This window comes from Penicillium daleae (assembly GCF_028827525.1).
Source record: "Penicillium daleae strain IBT 16125 chromosome Unknown utg000007l_segment0_segment0, whole genome shotgun sequence".
In the NCBI taxonomy this organism is placed as follows: Eukaryota; Fungi; Ascomycota; class Eurotiomycetes; order Eurotiales; family Aspergillaceae; genus Penicillium; species Penicillium daleae.
The window spans coordinates 1,482,662-1,508,227 of NW_026623155.1; the positions used below are offsets into that span (position 1 = coordinate 1,482,662).

At 50.5% G+C, this 25,566-nt stretch overlaps 11 protein-coding genes across 11 annotated transcripts; 7 read left to right on the forward strand and 4 right to left on the reverse strand.

Moving 5' to 3' along the window:
- Positions 1-225: 225 nt before the first annotated feature.
- Positions 226-2,234, forward strand: N7458_007698 (uncharacterized protein; the record flags this gene model as incomplete). Its single annotated transcript, XM_056911080.1, has 2 exons — positions 226-1,416; positions 1,470-2,234. The coding sequence occupies 2 exons, from the start codon at positions 226-228 to the stop codon at positions 2,232-2,234; spliced, it is 1,956 nt and encodes a 651-aa protein (XP_056763906.1).
- A 450-nt stretch (positions 2,235-2,684) lies between these two features.
- On the forward strand, positions 2,685-5,914 carry N7458_007699 (ankyrin repeat domain-containing protein; the record flags this gene model as incomplete). Its single annotated transcript, XM_056911081.1, has 3 exons — positions 2,685-2,799; positions 2,867-3,956; positions 4,030-5,914. 3 exons carry the CDS (start codon positions 2,685-2,687, stop codon positions 5,912-5,914), a joined length of 3,090 nt encoding a protein of 1,029 aa, XP_056763907.1.
- Positions 5,915-6,674: 760 nt separating this feature from the next.
- On the forward strand, positions 6,675-7,142 carry N7458_007700 (uncharacterized protein; the record flags this gene model as incomplete). The annotated part of the gene is made up of 1 exon (XM_056911082.1): positions 6,675-7,142. The coding sequence occupies one exon, from the start codon at positions 6,675-6,677 to the stop codon at positions 7,140-7,142; it is 468 nt and encodes a 155-aa protein (XP_056763908.1).
- A 636-nt stretch (positions 7,143-7,778) lies between these two features.
- N7458_007701 (GNAT family N-acetyltransferase) lies at positions 7,779-8,266 on the reverse strand (the record flags this gene model as incomplete). Its single annotated transcript, XM_056911083.1, has 2 exons — positions 7,779-8,048; positions 8,228-8,266. The coding sequence occupies 2 exons, from the start codon at positions 8,264-8,266 to the stop codon at positions 7,779-7,781; spliced, it is 309 nt and encodes a 102-aa protein (XP_056763909.1).
- Positions 8,267-11,524: 3,258 nt separating this feature from the next.
- N7458_007702 (uncharacterized protein) lies at positions 11,525-12,313 on the forward strand (the record flags this gene model as incomplete). Its single annotated transcript, XM_056911084.1, has 1 exon — positions 11,525-12,313. The coding sequence occupies one exon, from the start codon at positions 11,525-11,527 to the stop codon at positions 12,311-12,313; it is 789 nt and encodes a 262-aa protein (XP_056763910.1).
- A 399-nt stretch (positions 12,314-12,712) lies between these two features.
- N7458_007703 (calmodulin) lies at positions 12,713-13,677 on the reverse strand (the record flags this gene model as incomplete). The annotated part of the gene is made up of 6 exons (XM_056911085.1): positions 12,713-12,747; positions 12,832-13,044; positions 13,128-13,253; positions 13,350-13,365; positions 13,455-13,511; positions 13,675-13,677. 6 exons carry the CDS (start codon positions 13,675-13,677, stop codon positions 12,713-12,715), a joined length of 450 nt encoding a protein of 149 aa, XP_056763911.1.
- Positions 13,678-15,497: 1,820 nt separating this feature from the next.
- On the forward strand, positions 15,498-16,917 carry N7458_007704 (t-SNARE syntaxin TLG2; the record flags this gene model as incomplete). The annotated part of the gene is made up of 4 exons (XM_056911086.1): positions 15,498-15,520; positions 15,616-16,142; positions 16,255-16,598; positions 16,672-16,917. 4 exons carry the CDS (start codon positions 15,498-15,500, stop codon positions 16,915-16,917), a joined length of 1,140 nt encoding a protein of 379 aa, XP_056763912.1.
- A 319-nt stretch (positions 16,918-17,236) lies between these two features.
- On the reverse strand, positions 17,237-18,699 carry N7458_007705 (CTD-interacting domain-containing protein; the record flags this gene model as incomplete). Its single annotated transcript, XM_056911087.1, has 5 exons — positions 17,237-18,075; positions 18,135-18,276; positions 18,329-18,387; positions 18,441-18,532; positions 18,602-18,699. The coding sequence occupies 5 exons, from the start codon at positions 18,697-18,699 to the stop codon at positions 17,237-17,239; spliced, it is 1,230 nt and encodes a 409-aa protein (XP_056763913.1).
- A 507-nt stretch (positions 18,700-19,206) lies between these two features.
- N7458_007706 (clathrin light chain CLC1) lies at positions 19,207-20,334 on the forward strand (the record flags this gene model as incomplete). The annotated part of the gene is made up of 4 exons (XM_056911088.1): positions 19,207-19,411; positions 19,479-19,705; positions 19,769-19,869; positions 19,983-20,334. 4 exons carry the CDS (start codon positions 19,207-19,209, stop codon positions 20,332-20,334), a joined length of 885 nt encoding a protein of 294 aa, XP_056763914.1.
- A 467-nt stretch (positions 20,335-20,801) lies between these two features.
- On the reverse strand, positions 20,802-22,306 carry N7458_007707 (Hsp90 co-chaperone CDC37; the record flags this gene model as incomplete). The annotated part of the gene is made up of 2 exons (XM_056911089.1): positions 20,802-21,291; positions 21,348-22,306. 2 exons carry the CDS (start codon positions 22,304-22,306, stop codon positions 20,802-20,804), a joined length of 1,449 nt encoding a protein of 482 aa, XP_056763915.1.
- Positions 22,307-22,743: 437 nt separating this feature from the next.
- mdr2 (ATP-binding cassette permease mdr2) lies at positions 22,744-25,236 on the forward strand (the record flags this gene model as incomplete). Its single annotated transcript, XM_056911090.1, has 3 exons — positions 22,744-23,997; positions 24,056-24,691; positions 24,745-25,236. 3 exons carry the CDS (start codon positions 22,744-22,746, stop codon positions 25,234-25,236), a joined length of 2,382 nt encoding a protein of 793 aa, XP_056763916.1.
- Between the last annotated feature and the right edge of the window lie 330 nt (positions 25,237-25,566).

Sequence of the window (25,566 nt, forward strand, 5' to 3'; positions counted from 1 at the left end):
TCGGCAGGGCAATCCCGTGATCGGTCACATGCCGAGCTTGATCGTTCCACGGCAACGATGCGCTAAGCCACTTTTGGCTAAACGTCAATACATCCTAAATCGTCTGAATCGATCGAGAATCGCAGCAGTTAACACCATCTCCTCTTCAATCCCAACATCCACAGCTCGACAAGCTCAACCCCATAAATATATCAGCATACAAGGTCCTTGTTTACTCTAGGGTCCATGTCGACCCGACCTTCCTCGTCCCTGACGGGTCACGCGACACCAATGGAGCCTCGAAAACCCACCACCAGAACGGTGCAACGAAAGGTCTATGGCAAAAGACGCAATAATGCACCAAGAGCTGTCTTTGAGCAGAAGAGCCCGGCAAGAGTAAATCTTGCTTCCACAAATATGGATGACAGTGTCGAGGCTCTTCAGACGAAGCTGGCTAAGGTGTCAATCAATGACGAGGACCCTCAGCAGTACGATACAGCAGCGAAGGCGGACGAGGCCAAGCAAGGCACGACAACCGAGGTCGGATCATCAAACGAGAAAGCGGCCAGCCCAGCAACTACGCCCGAATCTCTTGACTCTTCCTGTGAACACTCGTCGACCGAAGCGCCGCCGACCAAACCAAAAAACTACGAGACAATGGTGGAAGTTCGAATCTGCCGCCAATCCGGAAAGAAGGCATCAAAAACTCAACAGAAAAAGGAGGATATTCCGGCTACAGAAATGAGAACACCGAGAAAGAAGAAATTTCAACCCACCGGGCGAAGATCATCCGGGTTCTTCCACGACACCAAAGCAAACGCCTACGTCCGCCCCATCCTCAACGAAGCCCTCTCCCCGATTGCATCCCAAAGCATCCAGAAGTTCAGCACATGGGCCTCCCGCTCCGCAACAATGTTCCACGTTGCCAAACTCGCCGAAGGCTCCTACGGCGAAGTCTACAAACTCCACCTCCGCGACGAATCCTCCCGACCCCCCGTCTCCAAGTCCAAATTAGCCAGACTCCGTGCATACGGCGACGGTGTCTTTAAGGTGGTTCCGCTCTGCGCACAACGCGGACCGCGCTCGAAGAAGTTCACTTCTGTTGCGGAAATTGTCTCCGAGGTCAAGATGCTGAAGTATTTGGATCCGATTCCGGGGTTTGCGCGGTTCAGGGAAATTCATGTTGTGCAGGGGCGGTTTCCGGAGTCGTTCCAAAATGCGTGGGAAGATTATAAGGAGAGGAATGACGATTGTTGGAATCCAGATCCGTCTAGTAAGAAGGCGTATCCGGATACTCAGATGTGGGCTATTATTGAGATGGATGATGCCGGGTGTGAGTTGGAGAAGTTTTGTTGGTCTTCAGTTTTTCAGATCTACGATATCTTTTGGGGTGTGGCGATGGCTTTGGCCCGGGCTGAGGAATATGCCATGTTCGAGGTGAGTTAATTCAACTTGACGCGAGTGCGAAGTGTATTTCTGACTGTCGTTAGCATCGCGATCTTCACTTGGGCAATGTTTGTATCCGGTCCACTCGGCCAGATGGCAACATGGAACCACCAACGGAACTCGATATTGCTCGCCACGGTTCGGCTAGCGGCTTTGGACACAGCCGCCTCGAGACCACCATCATTGACTACTCGCTCTCCCGCGCTGGCCTACGTCTAGCTGATCTACCGGATGACCCAGAGGGTGTCGTAGAGATTACATCGTCCGATCTAGACAAGCGCCAGATTTTCGATGCAATCGGCCAAGATGAGGATGAGGCTCTGCTGAGAGACACATATCGCTATATGCGGGCAACAGTCTACACTGGCATCCCGACTGAAACAGAGGAAACCCCCGACGTCCCAGGTATCTGGGCCGAGTACGCGCCGCGCACGAATCTCGTCTGGCTGCTCTTCCTACTCAAGAATCTCTTGAAGAACCGCAAGCCCGAGCCAACAATCCCTACTGCCCAGCCAGAACGGAAAGCTCTTGCGACTTGTTCGCCCAACCGAGTAATGATGAGCCCGCAGGCAAAGGGCAAGCCGCTTAAGATGAAAGATATCAGCTTGGAAGGTGATCTTGTTAGGAAGCGACAAACCAAGGACATTCAAGCCCGAGTCTCACAGCTTAAACGAACTCTCGAGGATAGACTGAAGTTTGTCCTTGACCTCTTGGATCTCGAGCACGGTCACGAGGATATGTGCTGCGCAGCTGATCTGGTTGCTTACGCGATGGACTCGCAGTGGCTTTCTGAACAAGACTTTTTCTAAAGCCCATGGTGATTAGGCTGGAGTTGCAGTGATAGTTTGCATTTTGTTAGAGGCATGTTTAGGCGCTTTTTGGTTCATATAGTTGGGTGGGGTTTGCGATTAACATTCGGTGCATTGAGCTTATGGGGTAGGCGTAGCGGGTATTGCATATAGAGTTTGCATTAACAGATCGGCATTAATTGGACATTTCATCTGGATTGACTTAGTTGGTTCTTTCTATTTCACTAATCCTGAGGATTTACGACGCGCACCGTCAATTCCATCTCGTTCACCGGCTGCTCCGAAGCTCGGACAAGGTTGTCCAATCGGTTAAGAACGCCCGCTTTCACAAGTGTCTGTGTCAATCGCTTGGTCACCCCGCTCGAGAATACCAGCTGTACTTCCCACTTTTTGAGATGTTTTCCTTCAAGTATCTGCCGATGAGACTCTATTAGCAAATGTGAAGTCACTATGAGCTTCGGCTTCAGCATCGGAGACTTTCTCACCCTCTTCGAGCAAGCCAACAAGCTTCGAAAACGATTTGTTGATGCGCCAGCACAGTTTGATGCGCTCTCCGAGCAGTACGGTTTGAGCATTTCCTATGACATCCATCTTCTCCTGGGATTTTCGAAAGCGCTTTTTCTCATGCCAAGTAACTAGAGTTCGCAACCTCTCTATCGTGGTACATGATGAAGATCTCTCCTTGACCAACGCAGTGCTCGACAACCAGCTGAAGGACGATATACGCAAGATAGCGACCAGCTGTGGAAATGTACTTGCCGAAATTGAAAGAACACTTGAGCGATACCAAGACATAGATACGGGTCATGGTGTCAAGAAGGCCTGGAAACGACTGAGATGGGATCAGGATGAAATCCGGGATCTTCAGGACCGGGTTTGCCACAACATCAACCTCCTCAAGGGCATCAATGGCCGCATCACCCGCGACAACGTCGTAGAATTGCTGGAGCACCAGAAAGTTGCGCAGCATCAGGCTTGTCTGGACTGGTTATCGTCTACGGGTTATGCAGAAGTGCAAAGTGAGTATGTCAGTCAGCGTCAGCCAGGCACTGGGGAATGGCTTCTTGAATCGTCCAAGTTTCAGGACTGGGTATCGAAACCTGGAGCGACGCTGTTTTGCCCTGGTATTCCTGGAGCGGGAAAATCGATTCTGGCATCTATGATGATCGAAGAGTTGAACATTCGCTACGAAAATGACTCTAGTGTTGGCATTGCATATTTCTTCTGCAGCTTCCAGACGCATGACGATCAGAGCCAAAAGATAGAGAGCTTGCTTGCTTGTCTTCTGCGACAGCTAGCCCATAATTTGCCGCAAATCCCTGAAAGTCTCAAAAGTTTGTATCAGAAATACAAGAGTCGGGGGACGCGACCGTCGCTTGACGAATACTTCGCGAGCATAAGATTCACTCTGACTCGGCTTTCGCGGGCTTATATTGTCATTGATGCACTAGATGAATGCCATTTCTCCACGATAGCACGGCTTTTGGATATAATATTGGAGCTTCAGTCGCCAAGCAATCTCAACCTTTTGGCAACTTCGAGATTGATTCCGGAGATAACCGTTAGGTTTAAGAACAAGCCGACTTTTGAGATTCGTGCCGCTATGCCAGATGTGATTGAGTATCTCAGGGGCAATTTAAGCATGCTACCTTCATTCGTATCGCGGAATCCACAATTACAAGATGATATTGTTCACAAAATTACTGATGCTGCTGATGGAATGTGAGCTATTCTCCGCACTACAGTAGTTTTACGGAGTCTCGAGTCAGTGAGTTCCATGCTGACGACCAGCTAGGTTCCTTCTTGCACGACTTATGCTAGAATCTTTGCAACACAAGTCGTCGCCGAGGAAACTGAAACAGGAGCTCAGCGATTTGACAAGCGTTGCTAGTCACTACAACATTGCATACGATACCGCATACGATAAAGCCATGGAACGAATTCAAGGTCAAGTCCCAGACCAGCGAGAGCTAGCCGAAGAAGTTCTATCGTGGATAACCTGTGCAAAAAGACCGCTCACAGCCATGGAGCTGCGAAATGCACTAGCAGTGGAGCTGGGCGAGTCAGAATTCTACCAGGACAATATGCCTGATTTGGAAGACATTGTATCCGCATGTGCGGGCCTGGTCACAACAGTAGCACGTTCTTCGGGCGACGTGATCAGATTGGTTCACGCCACGGCAAAGGAGTATTTCGAGAGAAAGTGGACGACCTGGTTTCCGGATGCACACAGCCGGATCGCTACAACATGTGTGACTTATCTATCCTTTGATATCTTCGATGAAGACATCTGCTCCAGCCAGACAAATTTCGAAGCACGACTCCACACATATCCTCTGTACTCGTATGCAAGTATGAACTGGGGGCATCACGCTCGCAATCAACCGATAGAGGAGAGTTTATTGCTTGATTTTCTTGGAAACAAACTCAAAGTCAATGCTTGCGTCCAAGGACTCTTCTACATCGGTGGTTACTTCACCCACAGTGGATATAACCGGAACGTGCCTCCAGGATTCACGGGATTACATCTAGCTGCATACTTTGGGCTACTGAGCGTGGTTAGTTGCCTCCTAAAGAATTATCCGGATCTTGCTTCAACCAGGGACTCGATGGGCCGAGTGCCCCTGGCTTGGGCAGCATACAATGGTCATACCGAATTGGTAGAGTTCTTCATGAACCACGGGGTTGGTACAAGCCTCAAAGACGAGACCGGCCGGACACCAATATCATTGGCAGCTTCGATGGGCCACCTTGAAGTTGTCAATTGCTTTTTACAGCAACATGTCGACCCAAATTCGAGAGACACCGATAGCCGAACCCCTCTCTCATGGGCAGCTTATCGAGGTCACCATAAAATCGTCAAATCTCTTCTTGAAAGGGGTGCAGACCCCGAGGCCAGAGATGAATTTGGCAGAACACCGCTTCTATGGGCAAGCTACGAGGGCTGGGTTGAGGTGGTCGAGCTCCTGCGGGTGAGAGATGTGAACATTGAGGCCAGTGATAGGCTTGGTCGAACTGCACTCTCGTGGGCATCAGAGAATGGACACATGGTTGTGGTAAAGCTCCTGCTGGAAAAAGGTGCTCGACCTGACTCTAAAGACGCAGAAGGTCGTACGCCTCTAGCCTGGGCTATCCAAAGTCAGCAAGAGGCAATATATTTGCTTCTAACAGCAGCGGCTCGCTCTGGAGCTGAAGCCTCCCAGTCGCTGGATTTTCACACAAAGCCCGACCTTGCATCCGACCATGTACCTTCCAGGTACCCTGGTTCTTTGGGCATGGATAAGAGTCAGGCACCAACCTCAAAGCCCACCGAGAAAATTCCGAGCGAAACAGACGATGGACGTTGCTTTCAGTGCCCGTTGTGTAATCGCTCTTCACTAACGTCAAATAAACATGTTCTCCAGAGACATGTAAGGGACCTGCACTTCCCCCGATTCAGATTGGTCTGCCCAGAGTCCAATTGTACAAGGACATTCCAAAGGAAAGACAAGTTCGTGATTCATATGAAAGATCAACATCAGAAAGATATTCAGAGAGAAGAGATGGATGCATGTCAAAGGGAGGAGCCACTTCCAGAGGGTTGCATCATCTGCCGGAGGCGGGTCACTTCGTGGGAAGATTTCTATACGTGTATTGAGACGCATGTTCAGGCGCCATCTGTAGTTCAAGAGACCTCATGAGGAAATTATGCGATACAGATAATCAATTATAATTAGCTACTCGAGGAGTACTTAATTAACATCGGTATATTTGTGCGCTTCATGGACGATGTTTCTATCTATCTTTGATGTTTGATGGCCCGTGGGTTCTGGGGGTTCTATGGCCCGGTGGTAGCTAAACTCTGTGCGCCTCTACATTATCAAATTCTGCAAGGCGATGCTATGTATATTATAGTGGAGAATATGCTCATCCTGCCATTAAACTTCCATATACACGGCATAATGCCTGCCAATCCTTGGTGGTCCCTTTAGATTCTTGTGCTCATCCTTAGGCCACTTTTGCTCACTGAGTTACCTGAGCGGCCCGTCCAGTGATAATTTCGTAATCAAGGAGAGAGATTCACTTATTGAGCGTGCCAAGAGTAAATAGTTGAGAAGTTCTGTAAAACCATAGTTCGATTAATAAGCTAGTCTCAAATGGGTCGGGTAACTATACTTTCGGAATAGCTTACTACTGACCAGTGTATTTGTAGCCTTATATGGAAAGTCAATGACGACTAGACTGGCTGCAGGATCTCTTTATTAGATTGAATAAATCCGATGAAATGCTATCACCCGACATCCTTTATTCTCTGTAACGCGCTATCGTCTGACTTCGTCGGTACCCCGCACAACCCTCGGACCAAATCCTCACTCGCACGCCTTTCAACTGTATTAAGCGATGTACGGTCGTAGACGAAGACCTCTTCTCGGGGCAGCTGTTCTCGTGGGTGCGTCGAGAATGAGTGCGCGACATGAAATGGAGAGACAAGCGACATTGGACTACCAGCGTGAAATGGCGATACGGCAAGAAGTGGAGGCACAAAAGCGACAAGAGGCAGAACAAGAAAAGCGGACGCAGCGTCTAGTTCAGGAAGAGGTACAAAAGGCAGTTTCCGCCAACCCGAATACAGCCTCGTCGTCTACGGATTCTTCACAGCAGCCCTTACAACAGCTTCAAAACTCACCGCCGCCGTCTTACCCTCCCGCTTATCGCGAATCCAATGTCAGTTCAGGGCATGCCACTCCCACCAATTCCAGGCAGGTCTCTGCGAGAGATGATGTTTACAATGATCAAAAAGCCGCGGTTAGTACCGAGGCTGAGGCGGTTGGCAAGACTCGTCATTGTACACACTGTGGCGTTGTCTGTCAAATGCAAGACAGATTTTGTTGGAAATGTGGTGCGAAACATGTTGTACAAGATGACTGAAAAAAAGATAAATTTTGGGCACGAATGGGCATAGGTATCTATGGCTTATATCCTCAATCATGCGTTTTCCTCCCGCAAGATCTCTTCCAATCCTAGGCAGATTAGGTCAAAAGTAATAGATATTCAACTATCTGTACGATTCCATCTGATTTCTAATTTACTTTGCACCAGCATTTGATTAGGATTTGCTCCCATCGGACGTGGTAATTCTAATTTCCTTGGCGAAAATAAGGCAATTACTGTTTACTATGGTGTGCAGTCTCAACCTCCAAATCGGATCCGCAAGACCGCAACTTTACGGGTTCGAGTTCGGGTCCTTACAAGTACGTAGGGTCTAGATTACGATAACATGGAGGTAGGTGAACTAAGTTGAACCGTCAAAGTGTTGAGATAACTGCTCTTTGGATAGAACAAGCGCGCTGCATTTTACTAACTAGTCACCCTGCGCTTGCGTTGTACTTGAGGTACCCAGTCAGCAAATCAAAGCCCTCAGGAGAGGTGCTTTCTCATTATTGATTCGATTAAGTATGTCAATGGACCCCTAGAATATTCTTTAATACAGCCAATACCAAAATCTGGGTTATTACTCTATTCAGAAGCAATAACTAAACATATCTCAATCAGAACCTTCTTCATTCATGCAGCAAGGTCCATTAGGTTTTCATCATATTGGATGGGAGAGCCTTGTGCCATAAATATCTCCTTGTTCATCATACTTGTTGCATAAATAACACCAGCAAGTCCGTACCGTCTTCCCACCCCCTTATCTTGCAGGCCAAGCTTGTCGAGTAGTGCTCGAGCAGCCCCGATACAGCCATTGAAATGAACGAATGCAAAAACTTCCGTAAGCCCGTACTTTTGTTCCGCAAACTGTAACAAGGCGCGAGCTGCTTCGGTGGCGTTTTCCTGGTTTTGATATTCCGGCAAAATGGAGATAAATAGTTCCGTGGAGTGAATTGGAGTCCAATGATTCCAATTAGTTAGGCTGATACAGCCGATCATCACCATGTCTTGCTCCGTTCTGCAATTTTGATCATTGGTGCCAGGCTTGTTTGATGTGTTCTTCAAAGAGATCAGATATATACCTTCACAATATTCGCCGCTCTGGTTGACTCGATAGGCATGGTGGAGTTTTTCCTTCGCGTTCTCCAAGGGTTTAGTGTTGTCCATGTACGGCCGGCCATTTGGAACCTTCAGAGTTCTTTCCAGCTTAGCAAAAAACTGGCAATGGTCCGAGTTGTTCCACAAGAAGTGGGAAAGGCAGAGATAATCTGTCGTGATAGCGAAAACAGGATCACGCATCCGGGTATTTGGAAAGAGTTCACATAGAACCGCTGCCCATATAGGTCCGACACAACGTATACCGGAGAGAAGTAGAGTAGATTAATAATTCCGGAGCCCGCGGTGTATCAGTGCCTTACTGCCCACCCAAACCGCTTCCCGGTTTGGGTGCGCCCGCAATCCTGACCTTTCCGCAATCCTGACCTTTTTGTAGAGAAATCGTCAAATTTACCAACCAACTAGCTAATTATCAACAAAAAAAAACCTCTCCTGCCTGCCTAGCCGCTTCCTCATGAGCAATTGCCCGCTGAATAGATTCCTCCGATCGCTGTGTGGGTTCGTAGCCATATATTTTCTTGAACTGCTTAGCTAGCTTCCTTTCCTCCTTGGCCAATTCCTCCTCCTTCCTGGTCTTAATCGATCGATTCGCATCGCGTGTAGTTAATATACTAGTCTGGCTAAGTGGTTTAACCTGCCGCTTGGTGTATTTTCGACGTACTGGGGCCTGCGCGACCCTTATACGCTGAATTGTATCCCGCGTCATCGAAAGCTCCTCCGCTATCTCCCGCTGGTGCGCCATCAACCTCGATAGATTTCGCTGCATCTTATCTGATAGATCCTCGAGGTGTTTAGTAACCTTCGCCTGATTCTTACATAGTGCTTCGATAGATTTCGGAGGGCTATTTTCAACACTAGAAGACGAGAGATTAGGTAGTGGTGGTGATAGTATATACGAGCCCTATAAGCGAAGATCTGGTGCGTATAGATCAGGAATCACTAATTCCTTAGCAAGATCATCAACAACCTTACTACCATCAACTGGATAGATTCCACGATCTCTGAAGGATTCGCGGATAATTCGCTGTGTAAACGCCTTCTTGCGAATTGGCCCGATAATCGCGAGGAAATCTGATTTCCTATACGGCTGGCCACCCCAGAAAGCCAGCTCATTATTTATCAACCGAAATTGCTGCTTATAATTCAAGAAGGGCTTTCCATCAAGTAGCTGGCAAATATGCGTTGAATGCGGTATAAATACAAAGGGGATAATCGTATTATCCTCGCAGAGTTAAAGAAATTCGAGTGTAAGATACGCGCTATAGCCGTCGAATATAAGAACGCGCTTTTCACCCCGATTCACACGATGAGCAGTCAACTAAATAAAATAACCTAGCTAGGCTAGGGCTAATTTATCAGAAATCCAGCTATTAGGAGATATAGCCGTTATCGTGTCTGGTGAGAGGTTTTCGCTACCGTAGAACCAGGCCTCCATAAGATTTCGGCCAGTTCCCTTGAATATAAAGAGCGGGTCTATCTGCCAGCCGTCCGCAGCAATACACTCTAGTGCAGTGATATTTTCGCCTCTCTCAGTCTCAGCGAGATCAGGGCAAGATGATTTAGCCCCAATAACGTTTCGTGCTCGCCCTTGACCAGGTTGAAACCCGTATTCATCGAAGTTGTATACTAGCCGAGCAGGAACGTCATGGAGGACTATTTCTAGCTGGTCGTACCAGTGTTGAAGAAGGCCTGCATCCTCCGCTTGGATTCGCCTCAGTTCCTTAGTCTTTTGCTTCACAGGGCCTAGGCCAAGGTCTTTTGGTAGACGCTTTATAAAGCTATACGCCCAGTTTTTACCAACCTGCCTATCCGGCTGGCCCGATCGCGCCAGTACGCGATTTGCCCATGCACCTACTACCGCTGCGGTAGGTGGTAGGTTCCAGCCGTGCATTTGAACTATCCAGCTGACCAAGGCTTTCTCCTGATGTGGCTCCAGGATATTTTTAAGCGATTTGCTAGGTGTAATGGGCGATTTTGCCATTTCGACGCGTCTGGTCAACGTCTTGCGATCTATGCCAAATTCGCGAGCAATCTTAGTGATATTCGGCTTTCTTTGAGATAAAACCATTTGGCAGGCCTCGGCTATGCGAGATTCATCAAAAGTAGTAGATTTAGGCATCTTTCGTGGTTGAATTGGCTAGTAGAAGACTACTGGTAGGAAAAAGGTCAGGATTGCGGAAAGGTCAGGATTGCGGGCGCACCCAAACCGGGAAGCGCTTTGGGTGGGCAGAAAGGCACGGATAACAGAATGCTCACTCGATACCTGAATGAAGAATAGGGGGTTTGCGGGGCAAAACTAACTACCCTTATCAACTAGGTCGTCCCGCAACATCAGCCTCGTGACCCGCTAGCCGAAGCACGAGGCGATCATCAACCACACCATCGATTGACGATACCATTGCTATGGTGTCTCTGCCATGAAGCTATTCCCAAATGCGGATGCCTTAGCAAGCCGTCATCACTATTTGTCTGCTGTAGACTAGCTCCATAGCCATTGGCTACACAACGTTAAGTGTTTGGCTTGTTTGCACCGCGCTATCAGTTCCGTCTCCGAACCAGGTCCAAATCACTTCCTCTGTAGATCCTCAACTCCAATGACACAACTTAACGATTGTATCATAGAGCTTCTCAGGTGCGTCTATGGTTTCTAATATATTTAGACATGAGGCTTACCAATTACCAGGGTTAGCAACTGCTCTTCAATAATTGCAACCTAAACAAGGCATCTGAAAGAGAGCCACTTGCTTGGATGCGCGTAAGCTCCAGCTCTAATTACATTCATCAACCGAGTTCAAATTGTCGCTTGATATATCTACCTCGAGGGCTCCTGTTTATCGACCCAGAGTGGAACTTGCTGGGACTATTGTGCATCACCATCGCATTCACTCTCCTCCCACCAACCCCCAACAACCACCAACCTCACCTCCGCGACCCCATACACAACCACAAAACTTTCTAAAATGCCAATCACCGGGTACACTCACAACATCTAACTTCACCCTCTCCCGTCCTCAAAACTAACATCAACCCCAGCGTCTACTTCATCCCCACCAGCCCAAACGCAACAACAACCCTCACAACCCTAACAGAGCGCCTCCGCGCCTCCTTCACAGATGAAGACCTCATCCCCATCGGCCGCTGGTTCCTAGACCACAAACTCATGCGCGACACACCAGGGCTCCTCCCAACCCCAACAACCCAAGGCCAGCGTCCCCCAAAGCCCCGCTACTTGCAACTGCTCTCTCTAAGCCACTACCCAACACATGGCTTCATCTACACCTCCGAACCAACCGAGAAGCCCTCCCCACCCGCCTAACGCTGCTTCACCCGCGGGGTCAGCGTCGCCACTTGTCAGCGCGGCGTCTCCGGGCCAGGGTCCCCATGTATCACCGGGCTCTGTGACGTCCCAGGGCGCGAGTACGGCCGAGATGCCGATGGTTATGACTACTGTGCCGCCGCCAGCGTATAAGACGCTTTTCCAGCATTTCACATACGCGTGCCAGCCCTTCTGGTGTCATCGTTTGACGGTGACGGTGCCGAATGGGGTTGTCTACGATGTGGGTGATTTCCGGGTTCGAATGGGTGATGTGCGACAGACGGTTCCGAATGTTCGGCCTCGCGGGACGATTGTCGAGATTGAGTGGCGGGGGCCGTCGGTTGTGGACTCGCTTTCTGGGAATGGGAATGGGGGTGGGCTGGGGGTTGGTGAGGATGCGGACTCGGGCGTGGATATGTCGTTCTGTGCGCTTGAGGAGGCGGATGTTGATGCGGAGTATGTGGCGACTGCGTTTTTGATTCGGGAGTTTTGGGGCCGGCTGGGGATTGCGGGGGCTAAGGAGGCGATTTTGCTTCCTGGTGTTGGGAAGGAAGTTAAGGAGAAGCTTGTCAAGGCGAGGAAGGGGAAGGGGGATGGTGCATTGCAGGTGCAAGATGAGGTTGGAATCTTGGCTGGAGCGGGACTGGGGAGTGTCCCGTTTGAGGATGATATTGATGCTACGGCGGGGACGGATACAGCTAGACAGTATATGGAGGTGTTGCGGTTTAATCGATAGAGGACACAGGGCGTGGATATTTCTATCCACTTGCTGTGGATGCAGAAACGAACGATCCGGTTGATCACTACAGGATACAGAAAACCCGCGAGAAGCATGATGATCTAAGTGCGAAGGTTGAGATAGAAAAGAATCAAGTCCATAGTAGCAAACTATGGAAACGCAATCCAGAGCGCTGTCCCAATCAATCCACCGCATCCAGAACGTGTTATCTGCATTCCAACAAGCACGCTTGATCATGATTCATCCAAGCCATAGCTTAGAGCCAGCATCGACTATAGACTACAGAGACTGGCATCGGAAAAGAAGAAAGGAAGACATGGAAGAGAAAAACATCCTCATTGGTGGGGGAAACACCGCGAGTTCAACTAACGGAGAAACAGGGCGAAAGAGGGTCGTTTATTTTTGCATCATGAGCTGGACGAACTCGTTGTCTGCGAGCAAGGGAGAGTCAGTATGTGGTATATGCAATTGGGGCCCAGGATGGACCCCGTATTGGGATTGCTGGATGAACATACAGTCAATACGGCCATCGCCGTCCTGGTCCGCCTCGCGGATCATCTCGTCCACCTCGTCGTCGGTCAGCTTCTCGCCGATGGAGGTCATCACGTGACGCAGCTCAGCGGCGGAGATGAAGCCGTTGTTGTCGCGGTCGAACACCTTGAACGCCTCCCGGATCTCCTCCTCTGAGTCGGTGTCCTTCATCTTGCGGGCCATCATGGTAAGGAACTCTGCGGGCGCAGAAAAGTAATTAGTCTTGAGCTAAATCGGGAAAATAGCAAGCGTATGATAGATTGAGCCGTTGGGGGCGTACCGGGGAAGTCGATGGTGCCGTTGTTGTCGGCGTCAACCTCGTTGATCATGTCCTGCAGCTCAGACTCGGAGGGGTTCTGGCCGAGCGAGCGCATGACAGTGCCGAGCTCCTTGGTGGTGATTTGGCCTAAGGATGGTATACGAGTTTAGTTATTCTGTTTTGAAGGTTTCATGTGTTCCAATGGGCTAAGAACAGCCTCCTATCGGGTAAAACTGCACTCACCATCGCCATCCTTGTCCTGTTCACAAGCGGAAAACACAACCCCCGTCAGTCTACTGTATTTTTTCCGATCGGGAATCGTCAATGCACGCGTCGGAGAGCACTTACAAACAGGGAGAAGGCCTCCTTGTACTCGGAAACTTGCTCTTCGGTCAGAGAATCGGCCTATATGCAGAATACAAAGGTACTCGTCAGCCCAAACGTCCCAAATACCCAGGATCACTGCCCCGCAAAGAGGGGGCGTTCAAGGTCAACAGATTCGTGCAGATAGGGGAAAAAGGGGGGGGGGGGGGGGACAAATCGGAATCAAAATTCAGAGTGTTCGTACCATGGTGAAAGAGAGAGGTCGTTGGAAGAAATTCGAGAAGTAAGGAGGCGAGATGGGACTGAGGGGAGTGGGATGATGATGATGGTGGGGAGCGAAGTTCAAGGGGAAAGAGCCCGCTGGCGCCAGCCTTACACGTCTTGGCCTTACTGCCTTACCGTGTACACACACGTAGTTTACGCCTTGGCGTGGATTACGATCGTTTACCAAACTACCACACGAGGAAAAGTAGTGCCTGGTCACAACAGCCAATGACTGTATTGACAGGGAGAGGCGGTCAGTTACATCCAAGGGAAACAGGGGGAAACAGCAACGGCGGTAAACAGAGCGGTAAATACCATACCAGACAGTTGCTGCTACCAGGGCTGACTCCTAACTCTGCTCTGCACTTGACCTAACTGACGCTTCTCAGCTGAAAGGTGGGACCTTGACAGCTGCAGGCGCATCCAGGTTAGCCCCTGCGCACGATAGTGAACCTCTCTGCCTAGCACTGTTGCCACTCTTTCTGCACGTTATGCTCCCTCTCGGCGCAGTTGGCCGCCCTCCATCCTAGCTCTCGGCTGCTGTTGACGCCGGGCGGAGCGCAAAAAAGCTTGGTATCTTGCTGCTTCCAGTCGTGAAACCTCGCATAGCTACTCGAATTAAGACACCTAGGGTTTACGATACCTCGATATGGTGTCATTGACCCCGCGTCTGACCACGCTAGCTTTTGACGTGCGAGGTTCATGCGTGTCCTTTCTACCCAACAAACCTAGGCTATGATCGCGGGTCCTAGTGTTGGGCAGAATCGAAAGTAGCCTCTTACTAACAAAGCTAGTGCCCATGAAGCAGCACTCCATCCCGAGGTTGGACTCAGCTAGTCTAGCTACCTAAGTGTTGTCGTTGGAGCCCCCCAGATAGTGTCTATACATGGCGGGGAAAGTAGATATACAAATATCCAGCCGACTAGAGTATATAGCATCCACTTCAAAGGCTTTGCTTGTCGCTCGTGATGTACAACTAAGTTTTGCCATATAAATCGGATAGCTGGCAATATATGATGGATGTGACTTGCTGTCGCCTGGCTTCTGGTAACTAAGGCTACTTCATTACTGCATGGCTTACGACTGGTTGTTGATACTGATCACGAGGTATTTGAGCTTGGCTCAACACTTCATTCATCTCACATGTCATTCGTCTAGATACCAGTTATTTATCGATGACAGAAGATAAGAACCGAGTCTTCCAATCCTGGTTAAGTCTCTGATGTCCGATTCTATGACATGCTGTAAGAGTGATCTGTAGCTATCAGTCTGTAAGGCCTTCGGCCTAGTGAAGATACAAATTTCTGACAGTTCATTATAGAAAATATTTTGATTAATCGTTGAGTTGATATAGTGATAATATGGAAGGTGACCACTTATACATGAGGGTTAGTTAGCTAATAGCTGTATGACCTGGCTGACAACCAAAGTAAGATATGTAAATAGTTGGAACAACATACATGATGACAAACCAAAGAAGACAGAAGGCTTATACAAATACGCACTCAGAAGTTTCGGCCCAGTAATTCTCATGCTGTCCAGCGGCCATCATGAGTCCGGGGAAGATGAATAATTACCGAGTGAATACCGTACCTTTCGGAACCCCTGCGCAGTGGAGAGCTTCCCGGATGATTCGACTCCGCTTAGACCGGCTTCGTCATTCAACCCGCCAACCTCTCCAACTTCTTCCCCAAGGGACTCCAGCTTAACGCCTTTGACGTCGAACGATCATGAAACTTGCATATTACACGATCCTTCCTCGATAGTCCCCCGGCACATACTCTCCCACACTCCCTGGCCACGATGTGGCGGGATCGCACCAACCTGTACGACTACCCCAGCTAGCTACCAGCTACTTGCGCTGGCCCTTACTAGCCCTTGAGAAAGACAATGATGCTGACTCAATTGCGCCCATCTCCAGCTACATATCCTACCGCCAATCCTTCGCCCACCACCCCGCAAAGAAGCCACGTTTCGGCGCCTCCAATGCCTTCGGCCTACCCTCCCAGCCGGAAGAAAGCCGGCGCCTCATCTCCGAGACGGGCGGTTTCGAAGAAGATGGCGACATGGTAATCGAGATGGACCTATTGCCACCGCGCTGGGTCGACGTACAAGAGGAGGTCTCGGAGCTATTAGCGGATATTGCGCAGAAGTCCACCGAGCTGGATAAGCTGCACCAGAAACACCTACTCCCCGGGTTCGGCGACGAAGACCTCCGACGACATGATGAGGGGATTATCGAGCGGTTGACGCAGGACGTTACGCGCAGCTTTCATAATTGCCAGAAGTCGATTAAGCGGATTGATATGATGGTGCGCGAGTCTAAGCAGCAAGGTGGAGTGACGAGCGGAGAGGAGACTATGGCGAAGAATATACAGATCTCGCTTGCGTCTAGAGTTCAGGAGTCCAGTGCTCGTTTCCGCAAGAAGCAGAGCACGTATCTCAAAAGTAAGTCTGCCATTTTTTGACCTTTCGCTCGTCGCTGTCGAACCCACATGAGTGAACTTGCGAGGGGGCTGGGAACATTGCACCTCAAGCTAACCGATGATGTGTCTGATAGAGCTACGAGACCTGGAAGGTCTGTCGACACCCTTCGATCGCTCACCAACCCCAGTGCAAAATCCATTCGCGGATCCTTCCTTGATGGAATCGGAAGTGGACAAATCATTCTCGCAGACGATGCTGATGCAAACCCAACAACGGGCGACGGGCCAAAACGACGCCGCCATCGCGCAACGAGAACGTGAAATCAATGACATTGCAAAGGGTATTATCGAGCTGTCCGACATCTTCCGCGAGCTGCAAACCATGATCATCGATCAAGGGACGATGCTGGATCGCATTGACTATAATGTGGAGCGCATGGGTACCGAGGTCAAGGCCGCAGAGAAGGAACTCAAAGTGGTATGTTCAGTCCTCCAACATTTTCAGTCTCGATCGCTTGGTGGATGGTGTGAATATTGATCTCGGACTATAGGCTACGAATTATCAACGACGTTCCACGAAGCGAAAGGTCATGCTCCTGTTAGCTCTCGTGGTGATAGGTCTGATTATCGTTCTGGTGGTAAAACCGAAGAAGCACAGCTCACCCTCTCCGCAACCTGAAGAGGAGTCCTCGAATAACATCAGGTCGTTGTTAGCCTCAGCTGACAGAGTAAGGAGATATCCGACATCCAGACGGTTTGCTCGAGATCGCTGGATAGATCCGGATATATTCCGATGATTCTTCTTGTTAGTGTACATGTTTGGAACTACCTAATATATCAATCGGAGAATACTCTCCCTCTACTACTTGAACAACCCATACCATAGGCATTACAGGAGTAGAATTCCTTTCTAGATATGTGGTACATCAACATGCATTCAGTAAATACCTAACACAAATTGGATATCTTCGATTTGACCAAGACAACAATAAACACCCCTCCGACAATCGAAGATACGTGCCCAGTGGACAGAACCCGAAAGGCGAAGTACAAACGTTCCATAATACAAACAATGTGGGAATTGAACCAGATTGCCATAATGAGAAACACCTTGAATCACTGATTGCCTTCCTGCGCAATCATAGCCGCTACGTCGGCATCCAAGTCTCCACCAGCAAACTGCGCATAGTCCTCTTCGTGCGCCACCTTGCGTCTCTTCGCAGCTGATCCATTTGCACCGAGGTCGAAATCATTTCCGCCATCAGGGGAAATATTAGACGGGTCGAATGACATATCATTGTCCGTCTGGAGACTGAGGCCATGTGGAAGGGTTATCGGGGCATCTTCTGTGAATGGGCCGTGACTGGCCTGCGGCTGCTCGGGTTTGGGTGATCCAACGGGCGTAATAGCCTCAACCGGGGGAGGAGTCAATGCTTCAACTTCAGGGCGAGGGGGCTCATCTCCTCCGTTACCCTGTCCACTCCCTGTGGCGGAAGCGTCATCTTGATAGCCACGCATGATTGCGTCCTCAACCTCGCGCCGCTTGTTGTCTGTCTCCGCTTTCTTCTCTCCAAATTGTGCCACAAGTGACTCCTCCTTTTCAAGCTCGGAGCGATTGGTCGCGAGGAGCTTCTCGAGCCCGTCGATCAGGGCGCGGCGTGACTTGATGACCTCCGAAACGGAATTCTCGGCATGCGCGAGTGCCTTCAAAAGTGTGCCGAGACGTGCGGCGTGCACCGGTGGGGTTATCTTGGGAGCATTTGGGTCATTCAACTTGTCGTATTCGGTATTGGCAGTTGTGGCCGAAGTGTTGGAAGTCATGGCCGCTTTTGTGAGAGCGACTTGCAAGGGGACCAATGGCTGAAGTTCGGACGGAGTAGATCCGGCAGATGAATCCTTGAAGAATGAGCCGCCGAGAGGTTGTTTCTTGGTAGTCAGGCGATTCTTGTCAATGTCTAGTAAAATCGAGTTAGCCGCGTGTTGCAAGTAACACTTCGAGAAGATGAGATCCTACCGTTGACACGCGCCTCCACGGCATCCAAAATCGGGCCTTCAAACACATGACGCTGTCTCCATACCTCCACGACTCGGCGAATCTTCTGTTGGATGTCATTCGACGAGCCTTTGTATGCCGCCGCTGTGGCCTCCGCAACAATCTAATCTGGGATTAGCTATGTTCCTGGCGCGTTGAGTGGACGTGGTACCGACCGGCGAGAATGCGATGAGGAAGTCTTCCTTGCCACGGGCTTTCGACTGCTGTGCAACCTCTGGAATCAGGTTAGCTAATGTCGCGAAGCTTTCTGAGCGTGTGTTTACGTACCATTTGCTAGGTAGACCAGGTTCAGTCGCTTAGGCGGTGGCGAGTCACGAATCTTCTGAAGCCAGATCTGGGCAGTCTTTTCCGCATGGCGCCTGGATAAAAGAAACACGAATTCCCGTAAGCGCGTTTACTTGCATATCAGTGACATTGTTTGGACTTACCTATGGAACATGACCCATTGCGCGACAGTAACAATGCTCTCTTGAGTCTCGTTGAGAGCTGAAAGCTTTGCTTTCACAGCGTCATCTGTGTAGGCCATGATGGAAGGGGGTTAAACCAGTCGAGTGGTCCTTTGTGGGAAAGAGAAGAGCGTTCAGGTCGGACGGGAGAGAATGGAGGGTAATCAGTCCGATTGCCGTTGAAGGGGAGCTGAGAGCTGCAATTGAAGGCTAATGGCGAATCAGGCCGACGCAAAGTGAGACTGGCGGAGAAAAGCAAACTCTGGACCACGCAAAGCACTTGCAAACAGACCAGTCCAATTATCCCGTTCAGCAACTGTTGACGTCGGAAGTTCAAGTGAAGCTGTCCTCCCCAGTCAGTTGAAACTCCAAGCTGTGGACCGTCTTCCTCACCGCCTTCTCCTTGCAGAACCCTGGCCTTCCCATCAGCTTTCCACTTCTCCTCCACCGCCTTTACTACCGCCTCTTCCACCGCTCGCATCCTTGCACTCGGAAAAACGAAACTCCTTCGCATCTTCTCGCCGGCAGATCCCCCATTCCCTCACCGCTCTCTCCTGAACCACGAGGCTGCTTACCGCCTTGCAACAATGGCAGTAATCAGCACTCCGAGCGCCTCGCCGGAACCAACTGTCAACAACCCCCAACCAGATCAAGCTCCCATCACCTCTTCCGTCGACGTCACTGCCTCTTCCAGCCTTCTAATCGATCTCGAAATTACTGGCGAAGACACACAGCTACTCAACGCATCGACCATGGCTGATCGTTTCCCTTCCTTGGAGGACTTCTCTGAAGGTACGCTCCACTAACTGCATGCCTACCGCCCTCATCCGCGCAATTACCACTAACACAACGTTTCTAGGCCAGACAGAGGCCATCGAGAGCAAGGGAGCTTCCGAGGATGACTTCCTTGCCCGTGAGCGCGCCGCCCTCGGCGAAGATGCCGACCAATTCGCTACCCCTCAAGACCACGTTGCGGCCCCAGCCGGCGGAGATGACCTACTGGGTGGAGGTGACGACACCCCCGCAGAGGAGATTGGACAATTTGAGTCTTCCTTCCCTTCAGTTGAAACTCAGGCACAGAACGAGGTACGAGTTCGGTCTACATGTACGAGAAGTGAAGTAAGCTGACTGGGTACAATCACTGAACAGCGAGTTGCCCCTGGCGGTACAATCACCGGAACCGGTTCCCCTTTCCCTGCCACTGGATATGTTTCTGCGGTGACCGAGGAAGAAGAGCCAGAGCCTGTTCGGTAAGTGATGCATTTTCAAACCTCCTCATGATGTGGGCGCATGACGTCGGCTGGTTGTTGGGCTGCCCCTCTATACCCAACATCTTACTGACAATTGCGCTCGATCTATACAGTCAGTGGCGTGAGAAGCGGGACGCCGAACTCGCTCGTCGCGCACAAATTTCTGCGGAGAAGAAGGAAGCCACTCTCAAGAAGGCCCAACAGGATATCGATGACTTCTACGTTGCCTACAATAACAAGCTTGACAAGACCAAGGCCCAGGCCCGCGCTGAGGCTGAAGAGTTCCTAGCTAACCGTGAGAATACTTCAGCTGGTGGTACCTCTTGGGGACGCATTGCTAAGCTGGTCGACATTTCGGGCGTGGGCTCCGCTGGCGGCGCCAGCGGCTCAGGCAAGGAGCGTTTCCGCAAGCTCCTGATCGATCTGCAGAAGGACCAGGAGGCCCCCGGCTCTACCGGTATCTAAATTCGAGCGTTGAAAAAACACATTCGGAGGGGCAGGGGCTCGCGGAGGCCAGGCTTGCAGGGGGCTTCTGGTTTCCACCCAGGCTCACGCTCATGAGCGTGCAGACTCGGGGACTTTTTCATAACCTTGTTCTTCAATTGCGGGAGCCATACGTCAGTCGCGGATCTTCTCAAGAGGCTCATTCTTTCTATCCCATCTACCTACACTTCACCCATGATTTTTTTTCACTCCATGCAGCGAACCAGCCAAGGAGATCTGTGTAATTTACCTGTTTCAGACTGGCGGCAACGTTAATACCAAGGATTCCCATTTCTTAATTGTGTCTGTACTATCATTTTTCGACGTTCCAAGAAGCTCTGAATATGAAGAGTATGAAAATTATGACATAGAGACAAAGATATAGTACTTCATTCATTGCTCGTCGCAGTGTATCTCATGATTTTGTTAGGTTAGTGGGTATTTTAAGCTTAATCCAACTCAGTCACGTCGCCGCCAGGCTCGCCGACATCCTGCTTGGCCTCTGCCTCAATCGCAGCGAGCTTCTTTTGACCTTCCTCAGTGGTACCATCAATAATGCCCTCCTCCAGGCTAAGCATCCCACCATTTCCCAGCTGCTCCACAACGACTTCAGCTTCATCAACGGACATATTGCCGAGAACTTTGTTGACCTCGTCCAGAGACTCAGACGCCAATGCTTTCTGAAGCTCGGGCGAGAAAGATTCGAAAATCTTGCGGGCCTCAATTTCGGTAGGGTCCTCGCTGTTGGCGGTGGGAATGTTGATTGTGATCTTAGTGTTGGGGTCAACTGCGTGCAACTGGATCTGCTCAACGCCAGCTGGGTCGTTGGAGGCGGAGTTCTCTTTGCTGAGCTCAGCCGCACGGGTCTTGATGCGGTTGTAAGTGTCGTTAACGTCATTGGTGAAAAGAGTTGCAGCACGATGCTCCTTGGTTGTGATGCTGAGGTAGAACATGTTAGCTAGGCTCTACAACAGACATGTAGGTTGTTTACGTACCGGCCAAAGAACAACTTGATACCATCGGGACCGAGAGATCGGCAGTACTGCAAAAGAAGACCCTGGTGCACGCATTGGCGGGCGTACGCATCCTCGCCCTTAAGCTGACTGTTGAAGGCCTCGACCAGCAGGCCGTCCGTCTCCTTCTCGGCGATAATTTCAGGGTGCTCGGTGATGAATCGCTGGTAGGCCAAGTAATCATTGGGCTTAAGCTTTGCAAACCGCTTCGCCAATGGGCTGATCTCAATGTTTGCGGGGTCATCGTCGTCGTCCTCCTCAGCCTGAGCGGCCGATGAGCTTCCAGCACCGGGATTGAGGAGCTCCACCTCGGTTTTCTTGGCTGGCGCAGCGGCTTTAGGCTTCGGGTCGGCCTTGGACACGTGTGAAGAATTGAATCCATCATGCAAGCCTTCGCTGGTGATCTTGCTGCTCTCCTCCTTTTCCAACTGGGCCAATCTCGTCATCAGCTCCTTCTGCAAGCCCTGCACCTTGTCCTTGTGTCCTTGTACGCCAGTGATATAAGCCTTGAACATGTTGTCTGGCTTAGAGTCTCCAAATTCCTTCTTGACCTGGTCCACCAGAGCGCTCATCATCTGCGAGTACTTAGGTTGTTCCTTCTCGTGGGTGTGAACGCCCTCTGGAGGCGCTGGGGCTTGATCTTCGGTGGGATCGCTGGCAAATTCCATGATAGTCTGGAAGATGAACTGTTCAGGGGAGGCCGAGGAGTCTTCATGTTGCTTGAGAGCATTGAGGAGCTTGTCGATGCGCGAGAGTAGGCCATCGTTGATAATGCGCTCATACTTGAAGGTCTTGATATCGTGACGGCGCTGCTCACGCTGCTGGTGAATCTGAGTCTGCTTGGCCCGGATGAAAGATCGTTTATCGACATTGGGGTGCACCTCAATATCCGAGTCATCGGATAGCTCCAGTGCATCCCACTTGCTGTAGTCAAGTACCATCTTGCACGTTGGGGGTTAAAGCTCGCGGGGTTATGGAGTGAGGTGGGGTATCAGTGGAAGGTATTGTTAAGAGAGATAAGAAGAAGCCGCCTTTTCGTTGACCGAACTAGCCGACAAAGAAGCTCAGGCGATGGCTTTACCGTTTGAATAAGGTTCCAACAGAAGAAAGTGGTTCGAGGAAAGAGGCTAAAACAAGCCCATCGAAAGCTCTCGAACAGCTTCCATGGGCGGTGACTGATGGCAGAATCGGAATCCGGTCTGCCGACGGAGAACGGCGCGAGCGATGTCGCATCTCCACATGCCTCGGGGAGCTGACTTGAGGACTGTGGAACATGCGGTATCACTAATTCTCATTCCATATGATAATGGCCTTCTGTGAAATTTCTCCGTGATTCTATCTATCCCTTCCGATTGACCGCCCGATTCCATTCAGAAAGATGCGCGGCGTCCGGCTACCGGCCTGGACAATGGGCGTTAGCCCTCGGCCGGTCTTGAGACCTCAGAGCGCCATGCCTCGTGACATGTTGCCTGTCGCAAGCCGAATTTTCTCTCGATTTGGCGGACCTAATTGGGCCAGTCGACTATACACCACTGCCTCAGGAGCCCTACGCGACAGAGCCGGTAGTGATGTCCGACCAACCGAGGTTCCTCTTTTGCTTCGCCAACATAACTACAAATATACCCTTTATACATCTCGCATTGTTTCTCAAGTACGGTCCTTCAACTCATCGTCACATCTCTACCAAGCGAAACCGCCCTTGTCGCCCTCGCAACCCTCGAACGGCTCCCAGGCCCACGGACTCCCGGTTTCGGAAAAAGATGGCGAAGTTGCTGAAGATAAAGGTTTCGAGCTATCGGAGAGAGCTGCTCAAGCTGCGCAAGTCAATCTCCGGGCCAAACTGGCCAAGGATGGCGCATCGGGCAAGAAGTCCGGCTTCGCGGAAATCTGGCGCCTCTTCAAGATTGCGCGACCTGAAGCGAAGGCGCTCGGGTTCGCATTCTTCTTCCTGCTAGTTTCCTCGTCTATCACGATGTCGATTCCATTCTCAATTGGTAAGATCATTGACGGAGCCACGAAGAGTGAAGAAGAAGGTGGTGGTCAGCTGTTTGGTTTGAGCATCCCTATGTTCTACACAGCTCTTGGGGGTATCCTGCTAGTGGGCGCTGCTGCCAACTACGGCCGTATTATCATTCTTCGTATCGTTGGTGAGCGAATCGTTGCGAGATTGCGCTCCAAGCTTTTCCGTCAGACTTTCGTCCAAGATGCCGAGTTCTTTGATGCCAACCGGGTCGGTGATTTGATCTCTCGGCTGAGCTCGGATACCATCATCGTTGGCAAGAGCATTACGCAGAACCTGTCTGATGGTCTACGTGCCGGTGTCAGCGGCGTGGCCGGATTTACTCTGATGGCGTATACTAGTCTCAAACTTTCCAGTATTTTGGCTTTGTTGTTGCCCCCAATTGGTCTGGGTGCGCTCTTCTACGGACGTGCCATTCGCAACCTCAGTCGCAAAATCCAGAAGAATCTGGGTACGCTGACCAAGATTGCCGAGGAGCGCCTGGGTAACGTGAAGACTAGTCAGTCATTTGCGGGTGAGATCCTTGAAGTCAACCGATACAATACCCAAGTACGGAAGATCTTCGACCTCGGTAAGAAGGAGTCTTTGATCAGTGCAACATTCTTCAGCTCGGTGAGTTTTATCATCTACATGGCCTATCAGCGAGGCTGGCTTTACTAATCGACTCTAGACTGGATTGATGGGAAATTTGACGATCTTGTCTTTGCTCTATGTCGGAGGTGGCATGGTCCAATCAGGAGCGATCAGCATTGGAGAATTGACGTCGTTCCTCATGTACACTGCATATGCTGGTTCTAGCATGTTTGGCCTCTCAAGTTTCTATTCCGAGCTCATGAAAGGTGTTGGTGCTGCAAGCCGATTGTTCGAGCTGCAAGATCGCCAGCCGACTATCCACCCGACCAAGGGCCTCAAGGTCGAGTCTGCGCGGGGACCTATCCGATTTGAGAACGTCTCGTTCAGCTACCCGACCCGACCTGCCGTGGCCATCTTCAAGGACTTGAACTTTGAGATCCCACAGGGAACCAATGTTGCAATTGTCGGTCCCTCTGGCGGTGGCAAGTCAACTATCGCGTCCATCTTGCTTCGATTCTACAGCCCAACTGGAGGCAGGGTCCTCATCAATGGGCAGGATATCAAGGAAATGAACGCCAAGTCACTCCGACGAAAGATTGGTGTAGTCGCGCAGGAGCCCGTTCTCTTCTCTGGCACCATTGCTGAGAACATTTCTTATGGCCGGCCGCATGCCACGCGATCTGAGATTGTTGCTGCAGCTCGCAAGGCCAACTGCCAATTCATTAGTGACTTCGTAAGTCAAGCCTGCTCCAACACGGCGTTTTCTTAATGCTAATCAAATCACAGCCCGATGGACTTGATACCCACGTGGGAGCCCGTGGCGCGCAGCTGTCCGGTGGACAGAAGCAGCGCATTGCCATTGCCCGTGCTTTGATCAAGGAGCCGGATATCCTGATCCTCGACGAAGCCACCTCTGCCCTTGATGCTGAATCGGAGACTCTGGTGAACAGTGCGTTGGCGGCCCTTCTCCGTGGCAACAACACCACCATTAGCATTGCCCATCGGCTCTCTACCATCAAGCGCTCCGACACGATCATTGTGCTCGGGCCTAATGGCACGGTCGCCGAACAAGGCTCCTACGAAGAGCTCAGCTCTCGTCCCGATGGTGCTTTCACCAAGCTCATGGAGTGGCAGATGAGTGGTGGAGATCAACTCCCGTCTCCTCCCACGCGGGCAGTCCCGCCAGAGGAACTCTACAAGCTCGAGAACGAAGCCGAGGAGCAGGTGTTGGAGGAAGACGAGGAAGTGGAGGAATCAAAGTCCCAGAAAAAGGAATAGACTCGGGACTTTACATTTACATGTCGGTATACCCCAGCACCCACGACACAAAAAAGGAGGTGCTTTGGGAGACTCATACATTTATTTCACAACTCCTCTCTTGGAGACCAATCTCTTCTCGCACAGCTTTTGCATTTCATGTTGAATTTTTGGGCGATAGAATTTCACCGGAGCAATGAAGAGCTTGTATAAATAGTGAATAAACATTTCAAATTTGACCTTTGTACCATAAGATATCTGGGTTGACGAATATCGGGCTTAAAGTTGTGAGATCGCTCCTGGATTGATCGTTTTTGGATCCTTTCGACGAGAGTTAAGTCTGGCCATTGG